The 12,097-nt window shown below is 44.2% G+C and overlaps 1 protein-coding gene across 4 annotated transcripts in view; it reads right to left on the bottom strand.

The window, feature by feature from the left end:
- Positions 1-2,258, bottom strand: part of snupn (snurportin 1) — a 36,601-nt gene extending 34,343 nt beyond the window's left edge. Inside the window, exon 1 of one of the 4 annotated variants that reach the window (XM_068015348.1) lies at positions 2,235-2,258. Coding sequence is in view for 1 of the 4 variants with exons in the window: in XM_068015345.1 (XP_067871446.1) it covers positions 2,127-2,136 (10 nt within the window). In the remaining 3 variants the exon portion in view is untranslated. The other 3 variants (XM_068015346.1, XM_068015345.1, XM_068015347.1) reach the window with 3 other exon arrangements.
- Between the last annotated feature and the right edge of the window lie 9,839 nt (positions 2,259-12,097).

Raw genomic sequence — 12,097 nt, 5'->3', positions numbered from 1 at the left:
AAGAGCAACTACAATTCAAAAGTATTTCATTGGCTGTAAAGGGCTATATGGCCGCCTGAGGTTGCATAAATTGCTATATAAATACAAGTTCTTTCTAATTGAATTAGGAGACTGCTTTTTTGGGGTTTGGGTGGATAAGGCAAACAGTCCTTTCTTTTCATTTACGTTGCTTCTCCCGAACTGGCTCGCTTGCCTTTAGGCACCATCTACAGACAAGTCAAGAGAGCAGGCAACTCGCATCCACACCGGGACAGCCTGGACCTGGCCACAGGTTGCTGTGCAAACTGGAGTGAATGCTGTTTTCATCCACGTGGGAGGGAGAGACTCCATGCTTCCAATCACAGGGAGAAGTGGACGGAGATTTGAAGCAGAAGAGGATAGAGGTTCATATAGTGAGATCAAAACAATCGGGATAGTTTAATTGCTGTGCAACGCTGACCGAGAGATTCATCACTGGGCAACATGAACAATGATACCTTATATTTACATAATGCCTTTAACGTAATCAAAATGTCTCAAGGCACTTCACAGGTGCGTTATAAAGCAAAATGTGACAGAGATACAAAAGGAGATATAAGGGAGATGGCCAAAAGTTTGGTCAGAGGTAGGTTTTAAGGAACGTCGTAAAGGAGGAAAGCGAGGTACAGAGGCAAAGGGGTTTAGGGAGGGAAATCCAGAGCTTAGGACCCAGGCTGCTGAATGCACATCAACTAATGATGGAGCGATTAAAATGAGGTATGGGCCAGAATTGGAGCAGCACTTCTGCTTTGCCAATATTTAATTGGAAGAAATTTCTGCTCATCCAGTACTGGATGTCAGATAAGCAACAGTGAAGGAGTTGAGAGAAGGGTTGGTGAGGTGCTTTCAGATGATGTTGCCAAGTGGTTGCATGTAGATGAGAAATAGGAAGGGGCCAAGGATAGATCCTTGGGGCACACCAGATGCAAGGGTGCAGGAGCTGGAAGAGAAGCCATTGCAAGTGATTCTCTGTCTCTGATTAGATAGATAAGAATGGAACCAGGTGAAAGCAGTCCTGCCCAGCTGGACAACAGTGGAGAACTATTGGAAGAGGACAGTGTGGTCAACCATGTCAAAGGCTGCAGACAGGTCGAGAAGGACAAGGAGGGAAAGTTTACCTTTGTCATAGTCACATAGGATGTCAATTTTGACACTGATAAGACCTGTTTCAGTCCTGTGGCAAGGGCAGAATCCTGATTGGAGGGATTCAAACATGGAATTCTGGGAAAGGTGGGCATGGGTTTGGGAAGTGACAACACATTCAAGGACTTTGGTGAGGAAAGGGAGGTTAGAGATGGGATGGTAGTTTGCAAGGATTGTGAAGGCAAGGGGTTTTTTTTTGAAGAAGGGTGACAATGGCAGAATTAAAAGAGGGAGGGACAGAACCTGGAGAGAGAGAGAACCATTAACAATATCACTTAACCAGGAAGGAAAGGTGGGAGGTCAGCAGTTTAGTGACAATTGGGTTGAGGGAACAAGAGGTGGGTCTCATGTCTAACATGAGCTCGGACAGGGCATAAGGGGAGATAGAAGAGAAAGATGAGAGTTCAGGGCTAGGGCGGGGGAACATTAGAGGAAGTCTGGCCCAGCGGGCTAGTGGAAAGGAGGGACACGGCAGAGGCAGCTGATCGGATGGTCTCTATCTTAGTGACAAAGATGTCCATGAGCTGCTTGCACTTATTGTTGGAGGTGAGGGCTGAGGGGACAGGCGAGAAGGGTTTAAGACGCCAGCTTATAGTCAAGAAAGGAAGCCCAGGGGTTACCTTTACATTCCAGGATGATCCTGAATAGGAAGCAGTTATAGCAGACGCGAGAAGGACCCAATAGTGTTTTCAGTGGCCCAGGCAAATCTGACAATGAATGGCCAAGCCAGTTTAAGAGAAAGACGACGGCCGTACCAGGGGAAAACAGCCAGGGTGAGAGGGAATAGTGGTGGGATAAATCCCTGGACAATTCTAGTTGCAGGTTAATGAAGATTACTGCAAACCCATTTAAACAACAAAAAAAAGCCTTCTTTGCTGGGAGTTGTTTCCAATGTGCTGGGCTAATATCGCCCCAACTGAGGGAGTTCCAGCTGAAATTAATTAACTAAATCAAAATAAATTAACCAGCTTGCATTCACTTTGTCTGAAGTACAGAATTAATATTCTCGGGGCCTCAGTTCCAGCCCTGTGTCGACGGCCTGAAGAGGCTGGGCCCAAGATGCTACTACTTACCACCGTCTTCTCCCAACGCCGCTGCAGGTGGCCAACTAGTAACTCACTCACAGCAGCAGGGCCAACCAGCAGCTTTCCCCGAGTTTGAAAACTTCATCCCATTTGAAAGGAACAGCCAGCCACATGCAATTGAAGCGTAAATTGGAAATTTTGATTGTTGGGGAGAAGAGGGGAGGGAAAAATAAATTACCTTTCAAACAAAAAAAACACTGAAAAATAGACCAATTGATCAGTGCACATTGTGTCCAGTCAAAGTGTTTTTGAAGTCATTTGCAATGCAGACCAATAGGCCTCCTGTCAAACACCAAACTACCCACAATCTCAAATAAAATTGGAAACCTCGCTCAGGAATAGTTGTGTAGTCAGGGTGCAATCAAACATGTTAAAGAAAGAATTTGCATTTACACAGTGCCTCCAGACATCCCAAAGCGTTTCACAAGTAATGAATTATTTTTGAAGTATTCTGTTGTAGTGTAAGGAAATTTTATTGGGAAAGTGTAGTGAGAGCTTTTCCATTCTATTTTTAATTCCAGTTTTCTCCTCTTGAGAAGTTGACACGGGTGCAATGCGTCTTCTGGTTCCTCACTCAAGCAGAAAGAAAGTGCTGGCAGGCAACTCAGCAACACAGGGCATAACATGGTGGCGCAGTGGTTAGCCTCACAGCTCCAGCAACCCAGGTTCAGTTCTGGGTACTACCTGTGTGGAGTTTGCAAGTTCTCCCTGTGACTGCGTGGGTTTCCTCCAGGTGCTCTGGTTTCCTCCTACATGCCAAAGGCTTGTGGGTTGATAGGTAAATTGGCCATTGTAAAAAAAAATTGTCCCTAGTGTAGGTAGGTGGTAGGAGAATTGAAGAAAGGTGGGGATGTGAGAGGGAAAAATGGGATTAATGTAGGATTAGTATAAATGGGTGGTTGATGGTTGGTGTGGACTCAGTGAGCCGAAGGGCCTGTTTTGGTGCTGTATGACTCTATTACAGACAGTTCCATCCACATTTTCATAATTTCCAGTGATACCTTCACTGGATGGCAACTAAGGAAGAAACCTCTAGTCCTGTAGTGCTGAAGTCGATTGCAGAATCCCAAATGATACCCTCACTGTGATCAGATAACTCAGGACAAACCAGTAATTGAACTTTGAACCTTTTGGCCCATACAGCGTGATGCTTTTACTTACAGGGCCTTTGGGGAAGCCATTTTTGAATTTTTGCAGACAGTCATTTAGAGTAAATTAATGCTTTATATTCACTTAAATTAGGATGTACTAGAAATAACTTAATTTTTAGTTATTCTTGAGATGTGCGTGTTACTGACGAGGATAGCAATTTTTGTCACATCCTTAGTTGCTCTTGGGAAGGATGTAGAGAGTCTTCTTGAATCACCCGTTTGTGTGGTGAAGGTGCTACCATAGTGCTGTTACGTAGGGAGTTCCCCGATTTTTGACCCAGTGACAATGAAGGAATCACAATATATGTCCAAATTGAGCTGGTGTAGAGGAACTTGGAGTTAATGGTGTTTCCTTTGAGGTGGGATTGGGAGGTGCTTTTCAAGAATACGAATTCAGATGAATGCTGTGCAGCAAACAGCCGCAATTCTGACCTTATGATGGAGGGAAAGTCATTGTTGAAGCAGCTCAAGATAGTTGGGCCTTGGACATTACCCTGAGAAACTCCTGCAGCAATGTCCTTGGGGCTGAGATGATTGACTTCCAACACCACAACCATCTTCCTTTCTGCCAGGTATGACTCCAGCCAGTGGAGAGCTTTCGCCTGATGCCACTTGACTTCAGTTGGACCAGGGCTCCTTGCTGCCACAAATGCTACCATATGCAGTGAATCAAATTGACTGTAGGCTGTTATCCATGACAGTGAGGACCTCAGGGGGAGGCTGAGGAGGATAATCCACTCAGACTTCTAATCAAAGTTGGTTGCAAATGCTTCACTCTTGTTTTTTAAACTCTTTTGGAGATGGAGCGGTAGTTTGTAAGGTTTTTGAGAGCAGTGATGATGACAGATTTGAAAGGTAGGGATGGGGCAACTGTATTTGAGAGTGAGCTTTTTACAATATCAGCTCACATGGGGACCAGCAATTTAGTGGGAATAAGGTTGAGAGAGCACTATGAGCTGAGAGGGCATGAGGCAAGATAGCAGAGAAACATGAGTTCTAGGCTAGGGTGCAAAAACGGATGGGAGGGATCCAGCACAGGCAGCTGATGGTCTCAAACCTAGTGACAAAGAAGTCCATGAGCTCCTTGCTTGTTGGAGGTGGGGTGAAGGGGCAAGGAAGAAGCTATCCACTGGGGAGCAGCCGTAGTTGGTTAATTAAGGAAACTAGCTTGAACTGTTTTTTCTGTAACTGGGGTTCAGCTAATCTCTTTAGTTTCAGAACATATAAACGCAGGCAACTCAGTGTGACTTAGGAGTGAGTGCAGCTTGAACAGAGTGCTGGGAGTTCGGTGAGTTGAGGAAATTGGGTGAGGAGGTGGTGCTCCTTTGCTTTTTCTAACTATTTTTTTTACCTTGCAGGATTTGGTTCTTATTCTACTACTGGGGAAGAAGTTAGCTGTTTGGTGAGTATCTGGTAAGTGGTTAAGGTCTATTCTATTCCTAAGACTTAAAATAGTACAGGAACTGTTGGTAAGGTTAACAAAATATATAAAAAAAGGAAAATAAATAATTGAATAAAATAGTTAAGTAGTTAATTAAGACACATTAAAGATGGCAGGACAGGTGATGTCTCACGGCTACAGCATGTGGGAGCTCCTGGATGCCAGTGTGATCCAGGGCAAACACGTCTGCAGTAAGTATTTGCGGCTCGAGGAGCTTTGGCTCAGAGTCATTGACCTGGAGGCCGAGCTGCAGGCACTGCGACACATCAGGGAGGGGGAAAGTTACCTGGAGGTAACGTTGTAACAGGAGGCGGTCAAGACCCTTAGGATAGGGTCTTCTAGTTTGGTCAGTGGTCAGGGACAGGAGAATGTGTCTGCTGCTGAGGCAGGTAAGGGGACCCAGAGGGCAGGAGTGCAGGAGCCTCAGCCTTTGCGATCATCCAACAGGTTCTTTCAGCATGTTTGGATGAGAGTGGGGGCTGCAGGGTGGATTAGCTAACTAACCATGGCACTGTGGTAAAGGAAGCCATTCAAGTAGGGGGAGCAAAAAGGAATGTAGTGGTATTAGCGGACAATATCATGAGGGGGATTGACACAGTTCTCTGCAGCAAAGAGTGAGAATCCAGAAGGCTGTGTTGCCTGCCCAATGCCAGGGTTCGGGATATCTGCTCAGGGCTGGAGAGGAACTTACAGTTGTTGGGGGGGGTGGGGGGGGGTGGTGAGAAATCTGGTCGTCGTGGTCCATGTAGGTACCAATGACTTGGCAGGACAAGGAAGGAGGTTCTACATAGTCAGTATGAGGAGCTAGGCACCAAATTAAGAAGCAGAACCTCAAAGGTAATAATCTCTTGGATTACAACCTGAGCCACATGCAAATTGGCATGGGGCAAATAAGATTAGGGAAATTAATGTGTGGCTGAAAGACTGATGTGGTAGAAGTGGGTTCCGGTTCATGGGGCACTGGCACCAGTACTGGGGAATGTGGGGGCTGTACCGTTGGGATGGTCTATACCTGAACTGTGCTGGGGCTGGTGTTCTAGCAAGGGAAGTATAGAGGATTTTAAACTAAATAGTGGGGCAAGGGATCAAATTTGGGAAGATGTGGTAAATCAAAGAGTAAAGACGAGGCAAGAGCGAAAGGTATTAATATGGGAAATGATGAACCAATCATGACAGGAAGGACAGAGAGTACAAATCCAAGAGTAAATCAGCAGTCAAGGCTAGACATTACAAAAATAATAAAAAGCAAAACTAAAGGCTCTGTATCTGAATGCATGTAGCATTCAAAACAAAACAGATGAACTGAGCGCAAATAGAAATAAATAATTATGATCTGATAACCATTACAGAGACATGGCTGCAGGATGACATAGATTGGGACCTGAATATTGAAGGGTACATGACATTTAGAAAGGACAGGAAGCTAGGAAAAGGTGGAGGGGTAGCTCTGTTAATTAATGATAGTATTATTAGAGAGGGATGACCTAAATTCAGGAAACCAGGATGTAGACATGGTTTGGGTAGAGATGAGAAATGATAAAAGGAAGAAGTCACTTGTGGGAGTGGTGTACAGGCCCTCTAACAGTAACCACACGGTAGGACAGAGTATAAAGAAAGAAATAATGGGAGCTTGTCAGAAAGGTACAGCAATAATCATGGGGGGTTTTAATCTACATATAGACTGGAAGAATCAGATGGGCAAAGGTGGCCCAGATGAAGAGTTCATAGAATGTTTTCCAGATAGTTTCCTGGAACAGCATGTTCTGGAGCCAACCAGAGAGCAGACTATACTAGACCTGGTATTGCGCAAAGAGATAGGATTAATTGATGACCTCATAGTGAAGGCACTCCTAGGTAGCAGTGATCATAATATGTTTGAGTTCTACACTCAGTTTGAGGGAGAGAAGAATGGGTCCAAGACTAGTATTTTAAACTTAAAGAAAGGCAATTAAAGAGGGCATGAAAGCAGAGCTAGCTAAAGTGAACTGGCAAATTAATTAAGGGATAAGTCAATAGAGATGCAGTGGAGTTAAAAGGATGTTTCAAAATACATAGAATAGATACATTCCAACAAGAGAAAAATTCCAAGGAGAGGACCCACTATCCGTGGTTAACTAAAAAAGTTAATGCCTTTACTGCAGAACATAAAGCATGCTCAACAGTAATTTCATTGGAGGAGGGAAGCTCTGACACTGATGTTCTTTCCTTATTTCTTTTCATGTAAAACATGCCCTTGAGAAAACAATCCTTGAAATCTAAGGTCAGCATTCAATCAACAAAGGCAACTGGATCATGCTGTGGAGCTAGTCACGATGTGGAAAGGAACCTTGCATTTATGGATGAAGTAGGAGTGCACATTGGGATGCGTTTGGGGAACATTCACCAAGAATAGACTGAGCTCAGACTCTTGTGACTTTGCCTTCTTCACATGGACAATACAGTAGTGGAATAGAGAGCCAAGTGTTCATTCACCACAAGGCTCTCCAGGAACAATCTCTTTAGTTCTGCATAGCAGAGACTCGGCCTGTCTGTCTCACGGGAATGCTGGCGACACAACACTCATGTATCCATGCACAGCGGCTGGATGGGGGAATCTGAGGCTGTAGAGAGCCGCGGGGAGCAAGTGGCCGAAGACCTTGGCGTCGCTGGGTGCGGGGACCGGCCGGTACGTCTTTTGCTGTTGCAGGTTTATTGCATGCGCAGAAAAACGCACACCTCCTCCCTCCCCCTCCCCCCCCCCCCCCCCCCGACCTCTCCGGCTGCTCCGCTCCCGCCCCGCTGCTCTTTCCGGCCACTCCACTCCCTCTCCGGCCGCTCCACTGCTCCCCCAACCCCGCTCGCTGCTCCCTCCGGCCGCTCCGCTCCCCCCATCTCTGGCCCGTTTGCTCTCCCACTCGCCAGCCGCTCCGCTCCCCCCAGCCCCCGGCCCCAGCCCACTCGTTCGCTCTCTCACTCCGCCATTGTGTGCTGCCATGTGTTTGTTAGGTTGCCTCTGTGTGATTATTTGAGCAGCGCCATCTTTAGTCCTGGCAGCTGCCTAAAGTCGCAGACTGTGACGTTTTAGTGGCACATGCTGCATTTGCGCATGTGCCATTGCAGCGCCACCTAGCGGTAGTGTTGTCAGCAAATGCAGCCAAAAGTTAAAGATAGTGTTATGACCAGGTGAGAATGGGGTCCAGGGTTCCGTCTCAGCCTTCACCTGGTCTTAACGTAACAGGGTTTAATTTTAAACACACCATTTTTTTTAGCTCTTCCTTAGTGAATCCTTGTTCACTGCTTTCCAATTGTAAGGCAAAAAAACCAGTTAAACAGGTTTTCTTAGGTTTAAAGAAAAAAGGCTGAACATTATTAAACTTAAACTCTAATCCGTTTAACACCTACGGATATGCAATGCACCCATGCTAGCATGCATACACAATACAAACATGCAGATAGAGACAGAAAAGAGCAGAAGAAATAAAGTGGAAACGTTTGAGGCAATATCTGAAGATGGTTTTGGTTACTGTTCTACGAGCTCGCTGTAGGGTCCTTGATTGTAAGTAGGTCTTGTTTTTCATTGGGGCCCGGTATTCTTCTTAAACCTTGTTCGATGTAGGAGACTTTTCTCTCTTATGGTTCACGTCTTCAGTGGATTTGGAGTTCTGTGAGAATGAGATGGGAGCAGAAAAGCGAGGTCTTCTCAGTCCCAGAGCAAACAGTATTTTTTGAGTTCAAATTCTGTGGCTAGTTCAAAAAACCTTGGACCAGCCAGTTAGTTATGTGACCAGCTGGTTTAACCAGTCTGGGCTTTTGTGGATTGTATCACCTTCACAGTCTCTGGAATGTTCTTCCTTACACCTTCAATGTCTGGTGATCAAAATCCATTGTGGGTTAAGTGGACCAGGGAATAGCCCTTTTGTCTCCACAAGCACTGTTAGTATGCAAATATTTTTCAGTTAAGTGTCTGGCATCCCTTGTATCAGGCCTTCTCTTCCCAGCAACAGTTTAAAATCAATATTCATATGACAAAATTAATATGCCTCATTCTTGGCAGGTGGGGGCCTGCATGACAATAGTATCAGACTTAAAGAAAAAACAGATAATTGCGCAAAGATGGGTACGCAAGTCAGAAGATCGAACAGAATATTAAAAAAAAGCAAAGACTGACTAAAAGATTGATAAGGAGGGGAAAATTAGAGAACAAGAGAAAGCTAGCTAGAAATATAAAAACAGATAATAAGAGTTTCTATAAATATTTTAAAAAGAAAGTGAGCGTTGGTCCTATAGAAAGTAAGTCTGGGGAATTAGTAAGGGAAAATAAAGAAATGGCAGATGAATTGAACAGGTATTTTGCATTGGTCTTCACCACAGAGGATATAAGTGACATCCCAGAAATAGCTGTAAATCAGGAAATTGTAGGGACGGAGGAACTCAAGAAAATTACAATCACCAGGGAAGTGGTACTGAACAAATTGTTGGATCTGCGGGCTGACAAGTCCCCGGGTTATGATGGACATCATCCTAGGGTCCTAAAAGAAGTGGCTAGTGAAAGAGTTGATGCATTGGTTTTAATTTTCCAAAATTCCCTAGTTTCGGGGAAGGTCCCATTAGATTAGAAAATAGCGAATGTAACTCCTTTATTCAAAAAGGGAGACCGAAAGCAGGAAACTACAGGCCAGTTAGCTTACCATCTGTCTGAGGGAAAATGTTAGAAGCTATTATTAAAGACATTATAGCATGGCACTTAGAAAAATTCAAGGTAATCAGGCAGAGTCAACATGGTTTTGAGAAAGGGAAATCATGTTTAACCAATTTATTGGAGTTCTTTGAAGAAGTAACATGTGCTGTGGATAAAGGGGAACCGGTTGCTGTACTGTACTTAAGATTTCCAGAAGACATTTTATAAGGTGCCACATCAAAAGTTATTGCGGAAAACAAAAGCTAATTGTGTAGGGGGTAGCATCTTGGCATGGATAGAAGATTGGCTAGCCAACAGGAAACAGAGTAGGCATAAATGGGTAATTTTTTGGTTGGCAAGATGTAACACAGGGATGTGCTGGGGCCTCAACTTTTACAATTTATGTAAATGGCTTGGATGAAGGACCGAAGGTATGGTTGCTAAATTTACTGATGACACAAAGGTAGGTAGGAAAGTAAGTTGTGCAGAGGACATAAGGAGGCCACAAAGGGATATAGATCGGTTAAGTGAATGAGAAAAGATCTGGCAAATGGAGCATAATGTGGGAAAATGTGAAATTGTCCATTTTGGCAGGAAGAATAATAAAGTAGCATATTATCTAAATGGTGAAAGATTGCACAGCTGAGATGCAGAGGGATTTGGGTGTCCCAGTGCATGAATCGCAAAAGGTTTGTATGCAGATTCAGCAAATAATTAGGAAAGCTAATAGAATATTATTTATTGCAAGGGGAATTTAATACAAAAGTAGGGAGGTTATGCAGGGCATTGGTAAGACCAGATCTGGAAGACTGTGTACAGTATTGGTCTCCTGATTTAAGGAAGGATGTAAATGTGTTGGAAGCAGTTCAGAGAAGGTTTACTGGAATACCTGGAATGGGCACATTGTCTGATGAGGAAAGGTTGGACAGGCTAGGCTAGGCTTGTATCCGCTGGAGTTTAGAAGAGTAAGAGGTAACTTGATTGAAACATACAAAATCCTGAGGGGTCTTGACAGGGTGGATGTAGAAAGGATGTTGCTCCTTGTGGGAGAATCTCAAACTTGGTGTCACTATTTAACAATAAGGTGTCGCCAATTTAAGACGGAGATGAGGAGAAATTTTTTCTCTGAGGGTCGTGAGTCTTTGGAACTCTATTCCTCTAAAGGCTGTGGAAGCAGTCTTTAAATATTTTTAAGACAGAGATAGATATATTTTTGGTAAGCAAGGTTATCAGGGATAGGCGGAAATGTAGAGTTGAGGTTACAATCAGATCAGCCATGATCTTATTGAATGGTGGAACAGGCTCGAGGGGCCTACTCCTGCTTCTAATTTGTATGTTCATACGTGGAAGCATTTAACAAGATCATCAATAGTGGAATAAAGAAACAGGGTTTATTTTATTATTTTTATTTATTTTTTTATTTAGAGATACAGCACTGAAACAGGCCCTTCGGCCAGAGTCTGTACCAACCAACAACCACCTATTTATACTAATCCTAGATTAATCCCATATTCTCTACCACATCCCCACCACCTACCTACACTAGGGGAAATTTACAATGGCCAATTTACCTAACAACCTGCAAGTCTTTGGCTGTGGGAGGAAACCGGAGCACCTGGCGGAAACCCACGCAGTCACAGGGAGAATTTGCAAACTCCGCACAGACAGTACCCAGGTCACTGGAGCTGTGAGGCTGCGGTGCTAACCACTGTGCCGCCCCTTTATCTTTGCATCCTGGAGTTGTGGGCAGTATTGGCAGAGTAGAGTTGGATCAGATGGTTCTTGATGTAGTCCAGCCAGTTCTGGCATTGAATGGCTAATTGTCATATGCCATCAAACTTTTAAATTTGTATCACTTGGACTTAAGGGAATCGTACCAAGAGAAACAACTAGGGTGGGTTTTACTGGGGCCAACTACATCAAAGGTGGAGCTGATTAATCAAAGATGATAGCAAATACCAGTTGCTGAGGCTGAATGATTTCAGGAATACATAATGTGTTGATTCATCTGGAAAGAGAAACACCAGCTTTGACATGAAGCTAAAATGTATGAATTGGAGCAGGTAAAGGAGGGTAACGGCCTTTCACACCAGTGAGGTGTGCTTAAAATTGGAGGCTGAGGAACCACAGCACCAGGAAAAGCAACACGCACAACACAGAAACGTGCAGTCATCAGTTGCGGGGGGGGGAAAGCAGAACGTGCAGTTACTCAGAGAATTAATGACGAAAGCCTGTTAAGTTTAGTAGAGTCACCAACATCTTTGTACAGAGTAAGTTAAATCTAACCTATTCCAAATTTTGTGGTGTTTAAAGAGATTCAAATGGGAAGTTGGGAAGTGAACAGAAAGGCTGGTAACTATCCACTTTCTTTTCATTGCAGCAGCTTTTTCGGGAGCAGAGTGCGAGCGAGTGAGCAGCTGGGAAGGTCAGTTTGAAAGTAAACTTAATTTCCTTTTGTTTTCGGCGGAGGCCAGGGGGCTGCTGGGTAAGTAAAACACTATATATTTGGGCGGTTTAAAATAACTTTTCTTTCATTGCAGCAGCTTTTTCGGGAGCAGAGTGCGAGCGAGTGAGCAGCTGGGAAGGTCAGTTTGAAAGTAAA

This window comes from Heterodontus francisci, chromosome 35 (assembly GCF_036365525.1).
Source record: "Heterodontus francisci isolate sHetFra1 chromosome 35, sHetFra1.hap1, whole genome shotgun sequence".
Classification (NCBI taxonomy): domain Eukaryota; kingdom Metazoa; phylum Chordata; class Chondrichthyes; order Heterodontiformes; family Heterodontidae; genus Heterodontus; species Heterodontus francisci.
The sequence above is the reverse complement of the archived record's forward strand: the minus strand, read 5'-3'. Positions and strand labels throughout refer to the sequence as shown.